At 39.8% G+C, this 24385-nt stretch overlaps 1 protein-coding gene across 8 annotated transcripts; it reads left to right on the forward strand.

Moving 5' to 3' along the window:
- The first annotated feature begins 32 nt into the window (after positions 1–32).
- Positions 33–23180, forward strand: LOC142082914 (uncharacterized). Of its 8 annotated transcripts, XM_075151667.1 has the most exons (9): positions 89–156; positions 705–950; positions 11434–11555; positions 12640–12797; positions 13651–13772; positions 15497–15607; positions 19874–19980; positions 21353–21443; positions 22968–23180. In XM_075151667.1, the coding sequence occupies exons 3-9, from the start codon at positions 11464–11466 to the stop codon at positions 23082–23084; spliced, it is 798 nt and encodes a 265-aa protein (XP_075007768.1). In that variant the 5' UTR covers positions 89–156; positions 705–950; positions 11434–11463; the 3' UTR covers positions 23085–23180. The 8 variants fall into 8 exon arrangements, with proteins under 8 accessions (XP_075007765.1, XP_075007763.1, XP_075007764.1 ...); XM_075151664.1 differs by lacking the exon at positions 705–950 and having other exon boundaries at positions 33–156; XM_075151662.1 differs by lacking the exon at positions 705–950 and having other exon boundaries at positions 49–156; positions 12659–12797.
- Positions 23181–24385: the final 1205 nt, after the last annotated feature.

Raw genomic sequence — 24385 nt, forward strand, 5'->3', positions numbered from 1 at the left:
CGCGGCGCGAGGCCCCGCCCGCGTCAGGCAGCGGCGCCCCCTGGCGGCGGCGCGGCGCGATGGAGCTGGAGGCGGCGCGGCGCGCGGTGCTGGCCGCCGTGCGGGGCACGTGCGCCGCCGACCTGCCCCGCCTGCTGCACTGGATGCGCCACACCAGTAAGCGCGGCCCGGCCCGGCCCGGGCGCTGCGCTCCGGGTGCCGCTGCCACCGCCCGGCAGCTGGCGGGGCCCCGCGGGCAGGCCCCGATCGCGGGGGGAGGCCCGGTGGGCGTAACGGGCCAGGGGCGAGCCGCTGCCGGCGCTGCGGCCTGGCTGCCCCGTTCCGTTACGGGGCCGCGGTGGGTGGTGCGGCAGCCGCGGGGGGAGGGAGCGGCGTCCCACCCCCCGCGGGGCCGAGCGCGTGCCCGCCTAACGGTCGCCGGGCTGAGGGGAGCCGTGCCCGGGCTGGGCGCTCCGCTCGCCGGGCAGGCGTTCGGCTCTGCCGGTGGCACAGGGCTGACAGGGCCCGCCTAGGCGGGTACCGGCGGCAGGCCCCCGCCCGAGGCAGCCTGGTGCGGGGCGAGGGGGCTGCCCGGGAGCGGGGCCGCCGCCGCAGGGCGCTGGCGGCAGCGCCGGCGTGGGTTGCGGTGCTCGGGGAGGCAGGGGAGGCCTGAAGCGGCGGCGCAGGCAGCCCGTCTGATGCCGCCCGCCCTCTCCGACTCTAAGCAGGGGCTGCTGTGCCTGAAGCTGCCCGGTGGCACCGGCCCGCGTTTCTCAGCCGACAGCAGGCTGTCGCGTCTGTCTGAACTGGAGGTGATGGCATGCTTTAGGGTTTCGAGTATCCTGGCAGAGGTGCAAGCTCGTGGTTGTTCTGCCGGCAGAGGCAGGTGCTCCCGGCAGAAGAGCAGGACAGACAGCTGGGGTGGTAACCTCTTAAACTCTCCAGCGTGAAGCGTCAGAGGTCATACAGAGGTACTCTGCTCCTGGCATATCTAGAGATTTTTAGATGTTAGTTTTGGCTTGTTCAACTTCACACAACAACCTTTCAGAAGCTTGAAAATAGCGGTTTGAGCTAATGTGCAAACACTACTTTACCCACTTAATCTTAACATAGCTTTCTGTTTACTTTCTTGTTTGTGCCTCAGTATAATTTCATCAACATGCTGCAATCAAGCATCTCATGACAGATGAAGAAAGGCGATGTGGGTCAGTGCGCAAGCTGTTAATTTGCAACTGAACAAAAAGATGACATGGAAAACCTGAATATGGGCAGTGCACTAAAGGTGTAGGCACACAGTGCCATGCTGAATAAACTGACTAAATGCTGCTTAGTCTGTGGGTATATTTGCATTTTGCCATTGCAGATATGAACCTTGAATGCCCCCCGAATCCTTTAGTCCAGTCTCAAGCAGCCAATAAATGTGTGTCCTGTACATTAGTCATTGTCTGTTGGGACAGTAAACCCACTCCCTGGTGATCAAGCGTTGGGTGGGAAAAAATTGTCATATGATACATTACTTCCCCAAGTCATGCGCTGTTGCGCTGGGATTATTCTTCTTGTTCAGGTCTTCTGTTCCAGCACCTCTGCTTTAGGGTAGAAACATCTTCATAAGCAAACACACAGGGACTGTTGCACAAAGGCCAGCTGTGACACCTAGAAGTTGTCCGGCTATGCAGGCACTTAGAACTGCAAACTCACTGTTGGCCGGTGGTTTGCAGCTCCCACGGCCACTCAGATAGAGAGAGGCAGGAAAGATCCTTCACTGGCTGAGCGGGCCCTCTGCTGGCATTGCGGGAGAGGAACCAGCTGGGAACTCAGTGTTCACCCTCCTCGGTGGGCACGCAGCCCTCCCATCCCAAGGGGTTCTGTTCTAGGAAAGACATTGCCAGATGTTTCAGAGCGTATGCGAGTCAGCCTTCACGATTAGAGCAGAAATGGGACTCCCTAAGACTTGAAGGCTGGAGTTCGATGGATGTAGTTAGTGGTGATTGTAACTAAACATTCTTATTTTCTCTGTGTGTGTGTGTACACGTATGCACACACACATACATGTCTACACATACGTGTGTATAGACATGGTAGAGCAACGTGCTATCAGCAATATTTCATCCCTTTCTTTTTGAGTCCTTGCCTGGATGCAGTAGCATGCTCTGCTTGCTAAACAGCGCCTGGGTTACTGTAAATAATCTCACTAGAACTGTTTTTCTTCCATCCAATGTGCTCTAATTTAAACATCTCATTTAATTTCATATGCAATCATTCATATTGCTTATTCACTTAACGTAAATCATTACAGCTCCTTCTACACTTTATTAGTTTGTGTGGTGTGCACGTATGGCTTTCTCAGCTTAGTGATTCTTTCACAAATACAGTAAAGCACATGAGAACTTACTAGTGAAACTTGAAAATGCTAAACTGTTTCAGTTAGGAAACACATACTTACTATTTCCTCCACTTTGATTCTATAATCATGGTTTACCTCTACCATAGGGATTTTTAGCCAATGGCATAGTTTAGGTAGACTTGCAAAAATCCTTTGTCAATGAATAACTTTTAAAATTTTTCTTTTTGTGCTACAGCTTCCAAAAATTCTCACAGATAGATAGTTTCTGTGAAAGACAAGTATGCTGTGGTTTCTAGCCTTTATTAGGTTATGATCTCTCAAGTATTTTTTTCTGAATTTTAAAGATCGAGATCCGCGCCTAGGTCGTTCAGAAAGGAAATACAATTCTTGCTTCATATTTACTCTTCATAATTGACGTAAAGCTGAAGTGTAGATCAGGTTCCAACTTTTGAACTGCTTTGTGCTTGGTACATCTGAGCAATATGTGTCCTTCTATTTTTATATTGTTTGCATCAATGCTGATGGCTGCTGCTTCACTATGTACATCATCTTAAAACTAACATAAGTAGTTTTGTAGTTGCCATTCAATGGCTTTTTAATCATATGCTGCAGATCAGAAGACAGAGTAGATGGGATACGCAGGGCAATCGACCAAGCAGCTGAAGTAATGAATATAATTTCATTTCTGTAATCTCCTTGACAGGACATCTTCAGAATCCTTTTTGTTCTAGGATTCTTATAGTCACTATCCATGATATTTTATTGTCTTTGTTTACAGGCTTGTGCTCTGATAATAATTTATACTATTTTTCTCTCTTCAGAAAAAAAAGATCATTGTTAATATTCTGGCTGGATGCTATTAATTTATTTTCTGAGACATGAAGTTGCACTTTGGGCATCTGCATCTTTGGCATTTCCTTACAGTTTGTGATTGTATTTTGCCAAGTGCTGATGCAGTATAAAGCTATAGGTAACCATATTTGTTCCCAGATGTGTTATTTGGGACATGTGTGACTTAGGCTAATTTTAGTTCCCAGATTGCCACATTTGTGGAGAAATTTAGAGCATATAGAATTTGGTCTCATACTACTGCTTGTAGAAGTTACCAGTTTCTGAATCTGTTGATTATGATGTTTTAAGTAGAAGTATTAATGTTAGCCCAATTTTTGTGCTATCTTGAGGTGCTGCAGTCTGCCCCTCTAACGTACCTATATGTGTACACATAGGTATATGGTAGAGGAGAGGGAATTAGAAAGCTTTGTGCCCATTTGTAAGAACTTTTCATGGTTATCCAGTTAAGATATGTTTCATTGCCTCTTGGGGCCATTAGCCTGTTCATATTTTTCCCCTCTGCTTTTTCTGAATGGCTGTGTCCTTTTGGTTTATCTCCAGGTTTTTTTTTTTCTTCACCCTGAGTAAGTACATGACCGGAATAAAAGAGATCTCTCTCTCTCTCTTACTAGTTTTATTTTCCTGCAGCATTGAACAGTAAGTAAGCAGAGGCATTTGTCCAGCAGGTCACATTCCTTTACCCTTTTTGCAGTTTCCCTGGAGTTGCAAATATTTTGGGTGATATCCCCAACACAACACTCTTGATGACACTTCTCTTTGTATTGTTTCTCTGAACTGCTTCTGTGACTGCATACTGACAGTAACTTTTGCTGTGGTTTTTTTTCCCTCAGAATTGTTGCGTTTGAGTAATTATATTGCCCATTGTAACACCTAGATAGCGCCGTAATAATTAATACTGGTTGGACAGACGATAATGAGGAGCTGGTACTGAGGTTTCTGCTGCTATGCCCTGAATAGAGCTAGGGAATTTGGGGTTCTCTCTGTGCAGAGAGAAAACAGTTTTATGGGAGATGCTAAAAAGTTACCAGATCTCTGTATCACACAGAAATAAAAGTCTAGTCTTTGGCAATATAGATGCAGGAAAGAAACAAACCTTTGATGAACAAAAGAAAAAAAGTTGTAGGGATGGGGGGGGATAATATTCTCAATGAAAAAACTGTAAGCAAACAAGGATAGGATAAATGGAAACAAAAATGGCATCCTCACAGACAAGTTGTTTTTCTGTGGTATGTGGGTTCCTCCCCCACCTCCTGCTGCCATCCTATTCCTGTTTTTGTCAAGATGTTGAGCTTGGAGTTTTACTTCCAGCTGAGGGGGACTGGGCATGATTCCAGTGTTAGCTATAGTCAGGCTTTTTTCCTCCCTCACACCTCTCTCTCACGTAAAATGTACATGCAGCCTCAGAGTAAAGCCCTGCATATAGTGGTTGCCCTTTAGGATTAGTGTTGTCGCAAAGACAGCCTTATTAATTTAACTTAGTTGGTGTTTTCTGACTTGCATGCTGTATGCATGGAATATTATTGAGAAACTTTTCCATGGAAGAGCCAAATTACTGTATAGTAAAGCAAGTTATCTAAAGTAAAGACTCTCATATATGTGCAACTGAGAGAACGTTGAACAGGTTCTCACTCTAATGATTTCTGACTAATCTTCCTTAGTAATTACAGGAATGTAAGTGTGTGCAAGATGCTATTCATTTTCTTCTTTGTACAGAATAAAATAACCAGTCATGCTCTTTTTTTTTTTTTTTGGTATTGCGAATTTTAGAAATCCCAAATCTTTACGTATGATGGAAGAAGACATTACTGTTTTAAGGCAGCTGCTTAGCAACACTGCTTTGCTGTTTCGCAATCAGCCAGCTCTTCCCACGCATTGCAGTGAAATGTACGTCATTTCACGGTGACTTGTATTCCAGCTTGTCTTTTGAGTTAGTCTTAGATCTCGAAGAAAATGAAATAATAAGAGTTGGAAAGAATAACAGGAACCTTTGGTGTCTTAACTGAACTTTTTTATAATAGGATGATTAATGCTTTAATATCCTTCTGCAATAACCACATTCCAGAAGTTCTGGCTAAGAAAACTTGGGTGAAGCCCAAGAGCTAATTCAAACCACTTGGGGAAACCCCCCTGAAGATCCCCCCTCAGTTGGGTCCCGGCATTTGATGTATAGCTTCTATATAAATGTGTGCATGGTCATATTCCCTTTTGCTCCTCCACTGCCCAAACTCTTAAGAATTTTCAGTAGCAGGAGAGGTTGCATTTGGTAAGAATGGGTGCTGGAGAAGATAAGCAGTGAAAGTGGAATTGATCAAGCTATCTGTATACATGAACAGAGATCAGGAATCAGAAGAAGTAAACACAGGAATCCTAATTTCAAGTTTGAGATTAAAGTCACCAAAACACTCTACTTACTGCCAACTACTGAACACTTTTGCTGTACTTAGAGCTTTAATGCAGATTACAAAAGCCTACCTTTCTATTCATGTCAGCGAAGCACAGATAAGGTGATCAAAAGACCCTTTATGGTTTTTCATGTACTGTTGCGGAATCTTAAGATAGATTAAAAATATTTTTTTCAGCAGGGCTAAAACTGACTGTTCTAATACTAGCTTTTAATTTTTTTTTCAGTCATGTAACAGTAAAATAAAACAATCTTACAAACTTTTTCCATTCTATGCATTTCATTAGAAACATTTAAATATAAAGCTAAGATTTCAAAGTGGTTTACTGGTCTGAATTGCTGATTGTTCATACAGTGATGTATTACTCAAAACAATCATTGAATAATAAACCGTTGCAAATCCTCTAAGTTAAGGATAAACAACATATAATTAAGTACGAATTAATTTTTTTCTTGTGGATTCACTTGTACTGGGAGCAAACCAGCTTTTTAAGAGATTGGCATAGGATTTAGTCTTGTGACTTGAAAGTTGAGAGCAGTCAGTGCTCTAAGTTCAGGCTTTTAACAGGCAGTGAGGGAAGGGCGTCCGACAAAATTAACTTACCCGGACCATGGTGGACGTGCTGCTTTACTGCACATGGAGAAGAAACAACTTCACATCATACTCTTAGGAAGAGGCCAAGTTTGTCCAGCATTTTCTGTTATGTACTTTATGATCTAGGCATTATTGTGTTCCCAGACCTGCTAGGTAAAATTATCAGATGGTGATTTTCACAAGACAAGAATAGGAAATAGTATAAGAAAAAACTTGACTCTTTTACAGGAAATGGTCTTTAATGTTTCCTTTCAGTACTATTGTCACTGCAGGTGGAACTGAAGTGGAATGAGTCTTTTTAAAAGGGTGAAAGCATGGGTTTCTGCAATGTAACAAGTATAGTATGTAATTTTTTTGTTTGTGTGAAAAAGCAATTTAGTACAAGGCTTCATATCCAAATTGGTAGAAGTGATTTATCCAAGTAAAATATCCTTTCAGAAGAGATCAAAATAGCGTTGCAGAGCCACATTATCTGGAATGTATTTCTTTGTTAAAATTATGCCATACCAAAAATCTTTTCCACTACTCTGCTGTTTGGTAAACTAAAATGGGATGTTACCTGTAATTTAATGAATCACCAACTTTGGGAATTGGCATTAATTTCCTTTGTTGTGACAAATGATACTGCTGTGAGAGAATTCTCAAGAATACCAAGTACTTCTAAGTTGTTAGTCACTGAAACTTAATAATGGTGGGGAAAACTAGTGATTGTAAAATAGGTATGTGACTTACCTTGTTTAAAATTTAACTTTGAAGCTTCTTTCGATTTATGAATGTAAAAGACTTAAAGAACTAATAAAATAAGCTCTGGTTATATTCCTATTGGACAAAATTGATTTCTTTCTACCAATAGCTAAGTACGCTTAGGGATAGAAATAATGTTTAGAGTTCTTGAAGAAGTTGGTATACTGAGGTCACAGATTGCTTCTCAAATTGTTTAGCCGAAAAAGGAGATAGTAAGGTTTTAGAGATGTGGGACTTCCTTCTTGACCTATTTGTTCAGTATCACTAAAACACACTGAATGATTAAATTAACCTTGTATTAAGTAACATGGATATTAGTATTTGCTTTTTACTTCTGTAAGTCTGAATATATATCTGGAAGACCGTAAGCTGCTTGCTGTTATGGTTGCCTTTGCTAAATCCTTTTCTGCCCACGTGACATGTAATCTTCTGTTGTCATTTGGAAATCATACATTGCTTGTCTTCAATCATGTATTTCACAGTGTCAGGATGTTTAGATATTGGTATAGCGGTGCTCTCTGTCCTGCGTGAGGCTTTGTGATGTTTTCTTAGCTTGTGTTATATTTGCCATAGAAAGCCTGAGCAGCATCAGGGTGTTAATTAGGCTTTTTGCAATGTGTTAATTAAATTTTACAAATGCATGTTGAGTAGATCCAGTGGAACCGGTTTTTGAAGTAAAATACAAACACTGTGCACTCAGACTTCCTCCATAAACAAATGATTGTGATTCATCTTGCAGTATTTCATGAACTGTGCGGTTCTTTCCTGGTTAGTTGTCTGTTCAATGAACACAGGGATTGGCTTGCACACTCTCCATTTCATATACGTAACAGGCACTAAAATGTTATCAAACATAGTTTTCTATTTTTGTTTCTTCTTTGAAGATCCCTTGTAAGGTGATACTGAGATTCTCAAGAGCAAACAATTTGTTAAACGCAAGGGTGGAGTTGATAAAACTGTACCGGCAAAGGCAGAAATGTGTATTTTCATATTTGGCACCTGTGTTCTGTACTTGATGGCAATCTATAAATATTTACATACTGCAAAAGTAAATGAGTTATTGTGGTAGCTGTTGCTTTTCTTGCTTTGACAGGAATGAGGCGACTCTCGGCACCTGAGTTTAGTCACAGACTATACACGCAAGTGCCGATCGTTGCATGCGCAGCTTCTGCTGAAGGTGCCATTTTGTCATCTCGGAAGGAGCGTGTTGACACCTCCTTCTCTTTTTTTGTTCCTGCATGGTTATGCTTTACAGTATTAACTGATAGGTGGGAAGGAGCATTTCCATTCGTCATTTATTTTTCATTATCACTGTTTCAACAGTTTTTCGTTTGAGCTGCATATCTGTTGTAAGATTTTTCTTAGGACCTGTTTCACACAGAGCATCCACAAGAACTCTTGCGTGTCGTACTTTGTTTTGTAAGAAGAGCTCAGAGGGCCCCATGTAAGACGGTCAGTGTTGTGACAAGTATTGTACAAATGGAAGTCAAGGCAGGGAAGGGGTATTGTGGATTTGAGGAAGATGGGTGTGCTGCCTGTCTCCCACTGAAAGTATCCATTTCTCTACTGCAGAGCTGGGACACTGAATAGCCTAGAGAGCTATCTGCTGCTAGAAAAGGTCACCCAGGCCATGAGGGAGTAGATCCTATTGACGCACCAGCTCTGGGAGAAAGGGAGCTGAAGTTCTGCATTTGCAGTGTGATGTGGCTGGCCTGGTGGTCTATGAACACTTCCTGCATTTCATTAAATGCTGTGTATGAATTTGATACTCTTAGCAGGCAGTATAACAGCTGGATGAGCTCTCTTGCATAGTAATAGTATTGTTTTAAAGCATGTGCCAGATGTAGGGGCTTATTGCCCACAGGCACTGGTCTGTACAGCTGCTAATATCAGCTTTCTACTCTCTTGTTCTGTCTGTAGCACGATTTTTCTCCTCCTTGCTTCCTCAGATGTTATCCACCTCAGCAAACTCTGGCTCCTTTGTACTGTGAGGGCCTGTCGTGGTGCTGACGGTCTCAGTTAAGCAACAGTTAAATCTGTCCACCTTCCCTTCCCATAATCTCTGGGTTTACTTCTGTGCCGTGTCACATCCATAGAAATCTTCCCTGAGCTGATCAGAAAAATCACTTGCTGCTTTTGCGATGTTCATAACAAACCTGCAAGTTGTTGGATGGACCGTGAGGTTAACAGGAGATGGGTGCTCATTAGAGGTTTTGAATTAAAATGCTGACAAGTTGGAGCTGCTGCATTGCACCTGTTGTGTTGTTCATGCTGCTGCTCTTGCAGCTGCCACCTCTATCCCTCCTGTGTTCCTCAGTGCAAAGTCTGCATCTCTTTAGGAGCTGAGGTTCTGGAGAACTTAGCTGCGAGCTCTTTGGAACAGCAAATTGTCTTCCTGTCGTATAACAACTACCAATGGTATTGTGCCCATCAGGGCCTTGGAGCGTTACTGCTATACGTTTAATAAATAATAAAACAAATATATGTTAAGGGAATCCAGATGATTTAAAGTTGCTGCTGCTTACTATGCGGGATTCAGGATTATCTGTTGCCGTCAGTTTTGGGACATGTTGAAAGAACCATTTACATTTACACTCTAAGAAGAGAGTGTCTTGCACTAATGAATGAGGGTTTCTTTAGTCATGTTGTTCTCACCACAGTGCTTAAGCAAAAAGCATTTCAGAAGCATTTCATAGTGAAAAGTTTAGCTGGTCTCTATTTCTTATACTAGCTTTAAAATTTCTCACTGTTTCTAGCATTGCCTGTGTTCCACAGGAAAGATTAAGTATATTAGCATAGAGAAACTTGTAGCATGTTTTATAGATTTATTTTGAACCTGCTTGCTTGTTTATACTAATGTTCCCACCTGGGACAGCAATGCTAACATTAACTTTTTTTAAACACCCCTAAAAGCTGTCAGATCTTCTTTCGGTGAGTGATATTCATATATGTAAAATCCACACTCCCTGCCCAACATGGTGGCAGTCTAAATAGAACAAGAAACAAACAAAAGAAGGGGTGGGGAAGAGAGGACAAGCATGTCTATTTTTAGACAAGAATCAATAGATGGGTTTGGTATATTTTTCAGGATTAAGTTTGTGATTGCTTTTTGGTTTTTTTACAGGTACGTAGTTTTGACCTGAGATGTGCCTTTGTTTAGAACCAGTTCAATGCCTTCAGAGCAGTGAGATGTCCAGACAAAAAGGAATTTCATCTAGTCCTTCTTTTGAGGAAAATGTGACAGAAAAGGAACAGAGTACAGGCATACAACAGATCTCGTGCTGAATGTCAGTTAGGAACATCATGCTCTGGGAAGAGGGCTAACATGAAACTGGGCTGTGTAAGCAGGATGTTGGCTGCAAGATGTGAAAAGTCTGGGTAGTGCAAATAAACCTTTAGCTGGAGTAATGTTTCTAGTTCTCAATACTGCAGGTCATAAAGGATAAGAGAGTCCAGAAGATCATTCCAAGAGAATGATGAGACTCCTAAAAAGAATGCAGGAAAGGGCTGGATAAGTGGATCTTGTTTCTTCTAGAAAAGAAGACTGATGGGACACATGATAAGTCTTCAAAGAAGTAAAAAGTTGCCATATACAGGCGAGGAACAAACTTTTCTATTTCCATTGTGAGTGGGACAGAGAGTACCGAGTTTAAATTGTGGCAGAGGAAATCTAGATCGGTTATTAAGAAAAGTATATCTTTCTAATAGTAAGTATAGTCAAGCACTGCAGTAGATTGCTAAGGGAGGTTGTGGGGTCTCCAGCATTAACAATCTTTTTTAAAAGAATAGTTTGAAGAAGCAGTGACACTTATCATTGATTCAGCCTTGGAAGAAGAAAGGATTGGTGACTTCCCAAGGTTCCCTCTCGATCTTTTTTCTAGATGTCTTAAAAAAAAAAAAGGTGTTAAAGTAATGCAGGGATATCCTGGAAAAATAGCAAGAATTTACAGTGTGGCTTTGCAAAAACATACTGGTTTACATCCATTCCTATCTTCTTTCACATTTGAAATATTTTGGTAGTTTAAGTTGTGTAAAATGTATTGTGAGTTGAACTGTTGAACTGTGCATTATCCCTGATTTTTTTGTAACCACTTTATTAGAAAGATGGTATGTATAAAAAGAAACTTGTATTAAAAAAAAAAAGCCTGCATTCAGGCAACTATGAGTTTTGTAATTTCTCCAATAGTTCAAAAACATCTTTGATGTTTTTATATCTTAAGCTGAAACAGTATCACTTTGGTGGCAGCCCAGACCATCATATGTGAGTTATAAGTTTATAAATATGAAAATAATTTGAGATTTCAAAAAAGCGCTACGTTTATTTTAAGTGGCAAAGTTATTACAATCCAAATCTGTCATTGGCTGGAAAAGCTAACAAAGGCTGAAAAATGCATTTCAAATAAAAACCTTATCCATCTGGTATTGTTTATGTCTTGCAACTGTATTGTACTGGTCATCACATAGTCCACATGATCTACATATGATTGTTCAGGGGTTTTTTTTTGTCTTGATTTATAGATGACTTTGATGAGCTTGTGGTGAGTAACAATGATGTTGTGCTCAAAAATATCGCTGAAGATTTGCGGAATCATTTACCCATCGAGGCGATGTTTAATTCGGAACATCAAGCTATGCAGAAAGTAAGCTAATTGTTATGGTCTCCTTTTGCTGAACCACTTAATTTATCTGGGGAGTATGCTGATTTCAGTTTTAGAGGTAGTACATAATAGAGAATGAGCACTGGACTGAGGTATAGGTAATCTCAGCTTGGTTCTCAGGTCAGTTGCTGCATGATTGTGTGACCCCAAGAAATTTGCTTCATAGTTCTTAATACTTTGATTATAAGTTTTTTAGCATAGCTTTCATTCTGTGTGGTATGGCACCTGTCACCAGTGATTCTTTAATGCTAGCTCCATAATAGACTTTAACAGCCCCCTTAAAGAAAACAGAAATACAGGGCCAGTGTTTTGCTCTTACCATAATGTGGGCAGCCCAGAAATTATTTCCAGCTCTTTTCAGATTCTGATGGCTGAGAAAGAGGTGGGCTGTGAGTCCTGTGGGAGGGGGGAGCACCTTTTCTACTTGAGCTGTCAGTATAGGTGGAAAGTTAACGCGTTTCCCAGAAAAGCGGTGTGTGGCTCTTAAACGGGAAAAGTGGATTGGCGACACGCAGCAAGCCTGGGAGAGGGAAGAAAGAGGAGTAGGAGGATGAAGATTATACCCCTTGAAATGATGAGAAGGCAAGCATCCCAACTGGTATGCTTTTGATTGAAAATGACACTCATGTTAATCAGGGATGTTTCTAGATTGAGGCATAAGGCATGAAGATGAAAATATTCAGACAGTTGAAGTTGAGAAGCAAAATTGCCCTTTCTCCTAAATTTAAGTTACATTCTCCTCATTAAAGTGGAAGATAAAAAGCTTCCTTTACCCTGTACCTCCTCTATAGCCAAGCAGGCACTAAGGAGACAAAATTCACACCAAGTCTCCTACTTGGCTGTCGAAACCAGCTTGCTTTCCTTTGTTGACTTCCACTTACGGGTTATTTCAGTGGAATTTGATGATCCAGTTTACATGCAGGATTTCTATGGTTTAATTCTAATTTGTAACTTTTGAGTAGGGAAAAACTTCGATCTCAGGGATTTTGGGAAAGGTAGGATGGTAGGACAATTAACTGTGTAACAGTGTAAGTGAAATTAAGAGACTTGGTTCTGCCTTTCTTAGGTTTTGTTCCTCTTCTCAGATACACCAGCATCCACTGCCCATGATTCATGTTGATGCATTCCTTTATGATGATGATTTTGTTGATTCATTGTGTGAGGAGGGCAAAATGAGTAGGAGCTACTGCACAGAGTGTGGCTCATACAAGACTGCATCTTTAGGTAAGTGCTCTTTTGGGAACATGAGAAACAAATTCAGTTTGACTAAACTGGTTTGTGCAGTGACTCAGCCGGACAACACAACATCTAGCCGATGGAGGACTTTGTCCAGACTGGTGCAGTATACAGGCCAGAATTATTTCCTGTAACCAGTGGAAGGAGACTCCTACACATGTAAGTTGAATTAATTTGCAGGGTGTGAGTGACACTAGTTACCCACAAAAACTGGGCAGGGAAGAGGCAGGGCTATGTACCACTGAAAAGGAAGCTGCAAGAGGAAGACAATACTGTAGGAGTCCATGCAGTAGCCTCAGTCTCTTCTCACACACGAAAAGTGGTAGAAAGCACCATCGTCTTAAAGCTTGTGTGTGGTGTGGTACAGATCAGTGCTGTCGCCAGTATAGCACTGAAGGAGGAATTGTTACATGGAGAACATTCCATTCCTTAACACCGTGGAGTTGAAATTCAAGCTATTAATATGTCTGCCCATAAAAAGGTTTGCATGAATTGTGTTGAGCCTTAGGTACCATGTTTCCTTTTTCACTTAAACAATTCCAAGTTACTTTGTTTTGTATTCTTTAATATATGTCACTGTGCAGAACAAGGTCATTCAGTTTCATGAAGTATTTCAAAATTCTCCATGTAAGGGAAGGAATCCCCGGACTCAGGACAGACTACTGGCCAGGCTACCTCCGATCTGCAAACCCTGGGTCCAGGGTCCCCAACACTACTAGTTCAGGCAGGAAACCATACAGGTTTTCAGTGATGATAACTCTTCAGATTAATATTTCATTGGTTAATAACACAGTAGTTAGTACTGCCCACCCAACACCTTTGTTCTGTTCTTATTTCCCAGAGTTTATTTCGCATTCCTTTTCCCTCATGGAACTGAAGTTTCTTTATCAACGTGTACTGCCTGACCTGACAGGAAAGGTAGTGGTTGACGTTGGCTCCAGGCTTGGTGCAGTGCTATTTGCGGTAACTTCCAGCACAGGAATTCATATTTTATTACTGTTCCCTCTTCTCTGACTAACTGCTCTTGTTACTCCATCTTGGATGGGTGATTCTGAGAGGCACCTCTGATCTGAGTCTCTGAACAGTATAAGGTGCTGTTTACTAGCGATTTCAGTTCTTGTTCTGTCCCTCACAAGAGGGAATACAAATGATCTTGCTTATGGAGAGGAAAAGTCTATTGTCCAACAGAGTAGCATATTGCTGTCACACATGCTGCTCTTTTGCTAGTTCCTGCTCTGTCTCTCCTTCGTAAGTAAGTTTGTCCTCTATGTCTTGACCATGCCTATATATAGATTAGTTATGTTAAATTCCTTTATGAAGCTGACAAACTGTTAAATTATACAAAGGAAGACTTTGATATGAATTTGTCTCCAAAAACATATTGTCCTGCTCTGCATTTTAAAATGCACATAAAATACTTCATTGAGAAACTTGAGTGCAATTTTGATTGCTTTTGGCATGGCTGGTGCAACATATGGCCAACAGCAATGCAAAACACACATTACAACTTTCTTACAAAAGTCAATGGCTGTTTAGGGCTCAATCTTGGAAACACTTGAGCATGTAATTTTACTCATCTGAATAATCTAATTTTGGGACTACTCAAATGAGGAAGGTTACTCCCATTTGTAAATATTTGCAGCATTGGGTCCTTAAATGGTAACACTTTTGCTAGCCTGAATTTGTTTTACAGTACTTAAATGCTTGTATTGTTATAGTAGAATATAGTCTCAAGATAAAGCAGGAGAAACATTTTAAAAGAAGAGTTCTCCTTTTTGATCATGTTCTTGGCTTGTATTGGAGGAGGGGTGACTTCACCTTCACAGGTTGCTTTTCTACTCTCTGAGTTGAATGGTTTCAGAAAACTTTAATAATTAGATTGTAGTATGTAGATATCTCAGATATTCTGTATCTTTAGCATTGTTTGTTTGCCTTTGCCATTGTTGGCAAAATGTAATTACAGTGTTCAGTGGAAACAATGACACTTAAAGCAATATCTTCATTAAGGCCCTGTAGGCTCAAGTATTTGTACTTTTTTTTTTCCTAACATCTCCAACCATTTTCCAAAATCTCAGTCCGAAGCTGAGCCATTATTTTGGGCTTATTATTAGGGGATAATTTATCTTTTTTCATATGTACCTGTAGGAAGTACCTGAAAGTGGCAGTAATACAATACTTAGAGGTGCTGACAAAGACTCTGTACCAAAATATCCCATTATATTGCTGGTACATTGTCCTCCATTTTCACTCACTTTGACTATGGTATGTCTTATGGTTGTTTTTTTTTCTCTTGCTATTTTCTTCTTGCATTCTCCCAAGAAACAAAAATGTGCAGAGTCTTTTCCTTTCACACTATTTTTGTAACTTGGTTTGTATGGCTTTTTTCCTTCTTAGACCATTTTCCATCTATGTTGCAATTGCAGTGAAGTTGGAGCTTTCCTTTTCTTTTTATTATTTGACATGTCATTTTGGATCTCATACTAAAATTCGTAGACGTAAGTGGGAATTGCCAAATCAGGGGCTTAGCTCTGAAAAATACATCACATCCACTGAAAGACATTTCTCAACTTGCTGTTTTAAAATGCTTTCTTAATTTTAACCTGTGTTTTATTTTTTCCATTTTAATTGAAATTTTTGAACTTGTTTTAAAGGCATCACAGTTACTAAATTTCCTTTTCCTAATGTAGGGTTATCTTTATAGCTCAGCATCCCAACTGTATGGAGTAGAAATGAATGCAGACTTTTGCCAGCTGCAAGAAACGATGATTACAAAATATCAGTTCATTGACAGAATAAAGGTAACTAAATATATGGTTTAATGTGTATATTTTTAAGCACTGTGTACTAGGTATCCTGTTTATGTGAGTGGCTGGTAAATCAGCATTCTGAGAAGTTTCTGCCTTTTCTTGTTTTGGTCCTAAACAAAGGCTTTGCATTGATCTCATAGCAGAGAGGAAGAGGGAAATTATCAAAATATGATAACGTGTTGAATCGCTTAGACTTTTTCCTGAATGGACTTACCTACTGGCTCACGCAAAACAGATGTATCTTAGCTGTTTCTCTCAGTGAAATCAGTGACATTATTGCCACTAAATTCTGTGAAACTGAATGTATAAAAAGTTTCTGTCATGAATAACAAAACTAAATGTCTGTGTTTCGTTAATGTTAGCAGAAAAATGTTTGTAGGATTTGCAAATTTGCATCTAAGAACGCCTAAAAGACTTACGGCTATTGGTATTTCATTTCTTGGAATATCGGTGCATATGTACGTTCCACAAACAAAATGGGTTTCAAAGAATGTGCTATCATTATGAGAACCATTTCTCCAGTCCCATTATGGAAATAACTATTACTATTTTAATGAGAAAAAAAATTATTTTTTTTTCCTTTCTGGGGAATACCAGTTATTTTGTTACCAGCAGAAGACGGTAAGTAGAATATGCTGGCTAGAATACTGTCTTTAATCCTGTGTTGTAGGCATGTGCTCTTGAATGGAGTCACACAAACTGCTGGGTCTAGTAATTTCTTGGGAATTGAAGTAACCAATTTTAAACTGGAAAGAAATAATAAACATAAAATATTTAACACAGGGTAGGCAGTATCATTGGGTTGCCCAGTTCAATCCCAGTTACTGCAAGTTTATCCATAACCTTTGTTTTTGCATATGTTTTGTGTTCATAACACCTTATTCTGATGAGACTGAAAGTGCAGTTAGGAACTCTGTCAAGTTAATTCAGTGGAGCTGGAGATCTATATGCATGCTTTTCAGCCTTGTATATTCTTCATTATAAGCCTTTTTGTTTTTCCTTCACACCTTGTAATTCTGCTGAAGTATTCATTTCAGAGCATAAAGATAAGAAAATAATACGTTTTCAAAGCAGTGCCTGAGGACTTAGCTATTTGAGTCTCATTAGATGCTAATTTAATCATGTGACTCCTGTTATCACACTGCTTTGAACATTTCAATCTTAGATTTTTATTTCATCTCCAAATGAATCCTCTCTAGAGATACATACCAGCTTGAAAAATAGTCAGAATCCAGTTGCTGATAATAATTTTATGACACAAATGTGAAAAACTTTTAAAAGACCCTTCTTAAATAACAATTGTTTTTTGAGGATATTCTGAATTTTTATTAGCGTATGTTCCCAAAGGACAGCAGGGTGGAATGATACCTTTAGTGGCTAAATCTCTGAGTGAACCTTGTGTTTCTTTGGTCAACATTTGGTTTGTTAAAGTACATAGAAAGTTGCTCAGCATCTTTTGTCAGTTGAGCAGTAGGTGCTGGGAGGAAAATAAACAGTTCAGCAGATCTTAGGAAACTTGAGACGTCAATTCAGAAATTGCCTGTAATCATGAAAGGCTTGGTGTGTATTCCATTGGGTAACAGGGCTGTTTTAAAATCAGTTGCTGCCCCGTCTGTGCTAACACACAGCCAAGCTGTGTCAGGGTCAGGGAACTGGTCCAGCTGAAAAAGAACCCAGCAAAAAAGTGGTGTTTTGGCTGGAGCAATACCTGGGTCTGGCTCATGGTGTAGCTACACATGCTTATGTGGTCCCACATTCCCCAACAGGAATGAGGATGTGTCTGGGGAGAATGGGGTGCTTAGGTCACTTTAGTCGGCACAGTCACCTACTCTGTAAATACAGACTAATTTTAAGTTAAAGTTTAAGTCTTATTTAGATCAAGGAAACATCAACACATGTTCAAAGTTTCCCAGTAGTTTAAGTGTCTTTCTGAATCGAGGCTTAAAATATTAGGACTGCCATTAGTAGGGCATTAAGAAAATTTACTGCTAATCATGACTTCTTGTGCTGCAAGAAGTGGAGGAACAGTCCACTAGTCACTTGTGTTTGGATTAAAGGACTGCTGCTCAGGTTTTTTGTACAGAAATTCTGTGGGCTTGTTATTTTTGCCCCTTGAAAATAAGACAGTAAAGTAAAATCTCTCCTTAGCCTCAGAAATAGTGATCCAAATCCCACTCACAGTCTAGGTAAATTTGGGTTCTGATACATGAGTTCTGGCAGATTTAGCTGAGGCATGTTTTGCCCCTAACTATCTTGTCCTGCCCCACTGCAGGAGGCTATTGCCTGTGTAACAGGGCAGCAGTCAAGCCTGTATCCATAATATCTCTACCACCCCAGTTCATGGTCTTTCATTTTAATCTACAGTTAATAGTGGCTTTATGCAGAGAACATGAGTTGACAACCAGGACCTACTGTATTTAGGACTGCTGATGGAGGCCTGAGTGGCCTGTCTCCTTTCTCTGCTGCCTGAATGCTTGAACAACTTCTTAATCAGCTCCTGTACTGCTACAGTTTGCAGTGCAGTATTTTAAGATAAATTCTTGCCAATCTTAATTGTCCTGAAAAGCTCTAACTTTCATGAACTAGTGGGGAAATAGTTCAGATGTCCACACACTAGAGGCAAAAGTAGCAGTTTGACCAGACATTCTGACAACTAAACTGTCCCTGTTGCTCAATGAAATAGAGCCTTCAAATACTAACCTGCCAGTTCTGGGTAAGGTACAAGAACACAGTTGCTTCCTTTCCACTCTCTACAGGCAGTGGTGAACGACTTGGCATGGTAATGTGTTTAAGGGGATAAAGCTCTTTGTTTTACTGAGTCGGAGCACTTGCAGAGAACCCATGGAATATAGCTCTCAAAGATGAAATGCTGTGATGCCTAATTTTTTATGAACGGTATTGTTTATAAAATTGTTTCTGTTATTACTGATATTGAAATATTTGGCTATAATTGCAATTGCTATAATGCATTCTGATAGCATGAACCAGAGTCATAAACTGTGGCAACTCATCATCTTTTCCGCACTTGAACCCTTACAAGTTGCAGGGGTGGTAGTATCTGTTTCCTCTGTCAATCAGAACAGCATGCTTTGCGTGTTCGTTATGAGGAGGAATACATAATTTACCCTCCCAACAAGTATTCATATGTTGTTAAGTGGGCAAAACATTTTTCAACAGATAAGTGTTTTTAATCTTCTATCCTAACATTCAGCTTTCCTGTCAGAATTAAGAATTCCTTTTTACATCTGTCCAATATTGGAAGGATTTGACAAAATGTGAAATGTTGAATCCATCAGGTTAGTATATTCCCAGCACAACCTAGTAATAGGTCACACAGGAAGGAAAAGAAGTTGTTTAGATTTTCTGTCCATTTTCAACATATAGGGATGCACTTCCAAAAAATATTGTGGAATGCAAGTGATGTTCAGATTGGCTTTCTCTCCCTTATCCCTTCAAAAGATGTTCCAATTTATGTTTCTCCTCAGATTTAGGATGTGATGTATTTCTCCGTGTTTAAGAGGAAATCAAACACATCTTGTCAGAGTGTTAATGAGCAGCCATATTCTCCTGTCACTATAATCTCACCTGTTTGAAAATGATATGATGTGTTAATATCCTTTTTGGTAGGTGAAGGTAGATGAAATCAAACCAGCTCCTATGCTGACTGGAGAGGCAGTTGTTTAGTAAGGTAAAGCACTTGCTGTCCTCCAGTGCCACTGAGAATCCTGCCTTTCCAGCATTCCCAGTTCCAATATACGTCGTGAGAATTCAGCTGTCAAACCTGGGATTGTAGTGTCTTTCCTAGCTATAATCCTCTAGTAACCCACTGAGCCTGTGAGATACCTTTTAATATCCTCAAAAAGGCTTTAGCTAGCTTAGCTCCTTTCCTGAAATCAATCAGCATTTGTGATAAAATATAGGTAAGAGAAATGTAACAGCCATCACATACATCATCTCCTCTTTTATGGCACATAGTGTTCTAGACCAAAAGTCAGGTATAGTTCATTTCACTTAACGTAATGAATCAAGTATTTTAATTAGAGGAGATAAATCTGATTTTTTTTTTCTTTTTTTAAATCTTATTCCGGTTATTTACTTCAGTTTTATCTACTATGAAGCCAGTGAAATACCCATTTCTGTGAGTGGTTCAAAATGGTGGTAGCAGGTGCTGTATTAGGTTAACAGCCTTCATGGCTACTTGAAGGCTGTATTTGTCTCTTAAGTTAATTTATGCCTTGTGAAATTTTTCTCCTTCAGGTGGTTCATGCAGACATCTGTACTCAGGCTTCGCTTCTTCAGAAGGCTGATGTTGTTGTAATGAATAATGTCTTTGAATATTTTCTTGACAGACAGGAACAGGCCAGGTAAGCTATGTGTCCAAACAAGTAATCTATTTCTTTGGCAATGTGTGTGTAACCTCGTGAGTTATGGAAAACCTTAAGGTTGTGCTTTTTGAAGTCACATACATAAATTACATAAGGAAATTGTTTTAAACTGCCTACACTTAATTGTTATACTTAACTGCTAAGGTGTTATGGCAGTTGTTTGTTGTTAAACCCACTAAACACTGCTGCTTTGTTTACCCAAACCTTACGCTGAATCCTTGCACTGATCTGTTAAAATAGTATCTTGCTGTTAAAGGATCTGAAATTACTATATCAACGTAAAGCTTAATCTTCAGAAAGAAGATAGGTCACTGACTTGTGGATGTCAGAGCTTAATATAGATGCACTGCAAAACGTGGTATTTCTAATATATCTTCATAAGGATGTGGTAGCAAACTAACACGTGGCTAAGGTTCTTCTCTTTCAGGTACAAGACACTCACAGATGAGCTTTTGCTAATCCAGCAGTATCAGTTTAAAACATAAATAACTTTACCGTCCAAAGTTAGAATGGGCAGTCAAAAAGAAAGGGTGCCTGTGACTCCACCATCCCAGCCAACAGTCTGACATTCGCTAGCAGTTTCAGCTAAGGCTTGTCCTACTGCCCTTGATACCAAGTGGTAATGTCAACCAGGGAGGCACAGAGTGGATGGGTGCAGGGTGGTGGGTATTTCAAATGCCCAGGAGATTTGTTTCCAGGCACATGACTGAGAATTCATTTGATTCTTCAAGAACTCAGGGGTAGTGGTTTAATGTTGCATTAGTACCATGAAGACAAATGACTTGAGTTTGAAGAATGCTGGAAATTAAATTCTTTTTAGTTTGAATTGCTGTGCTGTGAGAAATGATCTGACTTGCAAAGTCAGAAAAAAAGGAATGCTGGGGGCTATATTTAAATATTCCTATTGCTAATGTCTTAAGCGAAGTATTTTGTCACGACTGCAAAGTATGTATGTAATGAGCAGCTTGTTGTTAAGCTTCATAAAACAGTGTGCTCAGAGGCTAGATTTTCTTCAAAATCAAAAGTTTAAAGGGACCAAATGTCGATGTTTAATCCTACTCCAAAGTGAAGGTGTTGACAGTACAAAATGACATGCATATATGTATCAGAGTTAAGAAGTCACAAAATCTAAATTTTAAGACCATATATTCCCTCCGTTTTTAATACGAAGCTTGATTTTGTTCATACAAAGATATTTGCTTAGATATTAATAGTGACTGATGAGCATGTATAGCAAATCTTTAAGCTTACTCTATCTCTGGCCACTAAACTGTAAAAGTGTTAGATTTATTTTATATCAAATGTGTTTTTTTCCCTAAAAATTGGTGACCTGCTTTTAAATATGTTTCAGAGCTTGGGAAGTTATTGCTTGTAATGTAAGGAAGAGAGGATCCTTATTAGTGACAGTTCCAAGCCTTAAAGAATCACTCTCAAAGCTCCAGGTAAGTTCCCTCAGCCAGTTTTAGCCAAAGCATTTTGTCACTTTCTATGAAAGTGGCAGTTCTGTAGTTGAGGGTAGCTGCTTGCCAATATTGCTGTGAGGAAGGATATGTAATTTTGTGCGCAGATTAAAAGATGTAGGACTCTGGATTCTATTTCCAGGTTGACCACCAACACATCTTCCTGCACTTTGATTGTCCCCACCTGTAAAACGGAAATCCCAGCCTATATCAATAGGCTGCATGAATCATTGTATTCATCATGTGTATTATTAACAGTACCTTAGCTGTGAGGTTAAAAAAAAAACCCACAAAACATTAGCAAAGCCATGTTATGATGTAAGTTTTGTGAGATCCCCTTCTCACAGAGGGGAGACTTCTCACAGGGGAAGATCAGACTTCTTCCAGGTATAGGGCAGAACCTCAGAAGTACAGATGTATTTATAAACTTCTGGAGGCAAAACCTTGAAACATTTTCTCTATTTAGCTCTACATTTGCACAATGCCTTGAAACATGACAAACTGTTTTGTTAAGGCAGTGGGAGAGAGGGACATATTAAGGAAGAACCATCCCTGAGGATACTCTGTTTTCTGACCTGCTGTCAGCATAGAAAATGACTTGTAATATGCCAGTATGAGCTGTTAGAAGTACAGATTAGGGAGAGATGTGGTCTCCCAACTAGCCAAGTGATTACCATCAGGCGTCTTGGATCAGTGACATAGCTTTAAATGGCAGTTGCAAACAAACATGACGACAGCGCAACTTTCAAAGATGCTGAACGCCCTATGCTGCTGCTGCTGTTCCTGAGTAGTAGCCACTTCTGATGGACCAACCTCTGCTCTGTCTCCATTCTGCCATAGGACATCGGTAGATTACAACTATGATGCCTAGACAAATTATGTGGGCTGGCTTTAGTTAGGAAACAAAACGCTGATCATGTGCATGATCAAAACAAAACGCTGTACATGACAAGGTTATTTATAAAGTGGCTTCCTCGCCACAGTAGTCTGCTTTAGAGAAACTGAATCACTTGTTGCCTGTATGCTGATGGGTGATAGATCCTCAGCCCCAGGAGCAGCAATGGTGTCATTTGACCTTTTCTTGGAGCAGGCAGTAGTTACAGAGCAGCTGAGAAGCCCATTGTAGTCTCAATACAATACTCCCTGGGTGTTAAACAAGAAAGTACCTGTGGTTCTTCCATGGTACAGTTAGCTGCTCCCTCAACACTTCTGTCAGAATGTTGCCCTCTGATCAGGATGCTTGAGGCTTATACAAATGCACATAGAGAAGTAGTTGTAACACGCTAGCAAAATGTCTAGACTATTGACTGAGATAATTTTTAAAAGTTATCTTTATTCTTTCCTATTTAAGTTAAATGGCATTTCCAGAAATGAATTTATCATTGCTGCATAATCTGGAATGACTAATCTCTCTTAGTATGTTTTGCCTTCTTGATGTTGTACTGACCTTGAAACTCCTGCTATGTTTCTCAACATTAATTTAAGGCTCTGTTTTCATTGTTTCAGGCAGATATACAGCTCAGCCAATGGGTCGAAGAGATGCAGCTAAACTATGATGTGTATATGGAAAAGGATGTTGACAGAGAAGCACTTGAACAAATACATTTATACAAGATTCTCTAGTACCTGGAAAAATTAACTAGTATCTTTGTAATATCATATATTTTTGATCTAATATGAATTTGGATTGATTTGTGTGAATAAATCAGGTGAAATTTCTTATTGTGATTAATCTGAGTCATGTCTGTGGTTTGTAATGAAAAGAGTCTTTTGAAACAGCTTTTCTTAAGTAGGCATTCTGTCTCAACAGAGTATATTGACTTTTAACTAGGAGATATCCTTACGGTTTAATTTTTGCAGAAATTTTAGAAAGAGTGGCTACATACTGATGCTAAAAGAATTTCTGTTCACTAGCGTTGTGTACTGCTAATGTTTGCTAAATATATCAAAGCTAATTAATTTGTCATTATTATTAATTCTTATCAGAATGCATTTAGCATAATGTTACTTAAAAGCTGCAGTACATTACAGTTTGCTGTTTTGTTTTGGTATAGACCATTTATTATTATCAGTAATAATATTTATTATTAACAGTATTATCTTTAATGTTCCTCCTACGGATTTTGTAGGTTTTCTTTCCAGGGTCTGCTTGATAACCAGAGCATCTACTGGCATCAGTTATGAGATGCAAGTCCTTCCATTTAGTTAGTTGTCCTTAAGGCGGCTATTAATGTAAAATACCAAAAGACACCGAGGAGCCACTGAGAATTAACACAAGTCCAGGACGACAGAACTGTGTTCCACTTCCTGCACTTCTGCTGCGGGTGGTAGGAAGTGTAATAAGGGGTTAAAAAACTGAAAATTCTGAACAGGTGTCACAGCTTAGCGGAGGCTTGGTGGTGGCGTAAAACATTGGAAATTCGTAACAGAGCCTCCTCAGAGAGAAAAGATCCACATACGCCCACCACATTTATATTTAGATTTTACGTTCTAAGGATGTGAAGCTTTTAGTCAGCTGAAGAATGTTTCAGTTTTTAGCAAACATTAACAATCCAAGTGCAAAAATATTAACTTCAGGAGTTTTGGACTAAGTGCATTGTGAATTTAGAAGCATTGTTGGTGTCTAAAAGTTTGCTACACAACTTATGTCTAGTGCAAATGGGAAAACTTTAAATTGAATTTCAGTCTTCAAATGATTTACAGGTCAGCGAACTTGATAATATATGCTGTAAGCAAAAAGGAGCAGTGGCCATTAGGCACTCACTAACATAGTAGGTAAATGGTACTGTAGAATGGAAAGTGAGTTTTAAGAAGTTTTATTTTTCATGGTCTGTTTGGAGTGGAGGAGGATGTTTTAACTTGAGTGATACTGAACCGCTACCCAAATACTGTGTTGACTCTATTCTATGCATTTAAAAATGAAC

The sequence above is a fragment of the Calonectris borealis genome, chromosome 5 (genome assembly GCF_964195595.1).
Source record: "Calonectris borealis chromosome 5, bCalBor7.hap1.2, whole genome shotgun sequence".
NCBI lineage: Eukaryota > Metazoa > Chordata > Aves > Procellariiformes > Procellariidae > Calonectris > Calonectris borealis.

What these genes read in the sequence shown, in the direction of transcription:
- LOC142082914 (XM_075151662.1), top strand. Translation starts at nt 60, where the DNA reads ATGGAGCTGGAGGCGGCGCGGCGCGCGGTGCTGGCCGCCGTGCGGGGC. An exon ending in ATACAAGACTGCATCTTTAG is followed by an intron (nt 12,798 to 13,650) that starts GTAAGTGCTCTT and finishes CTTATTTCCCAG; the next exon opens with AGTTTATTTCGCATTCCTTT. An exon ending in GACAGACAGGAACAGGCCAG is followed by an intron (nt 19,981 to 21,352) that starts GTAAGCTATGTG and finishes AATATGTTTCAG; the next exon opens with AGCTTGGGAAGTTATTGCTT.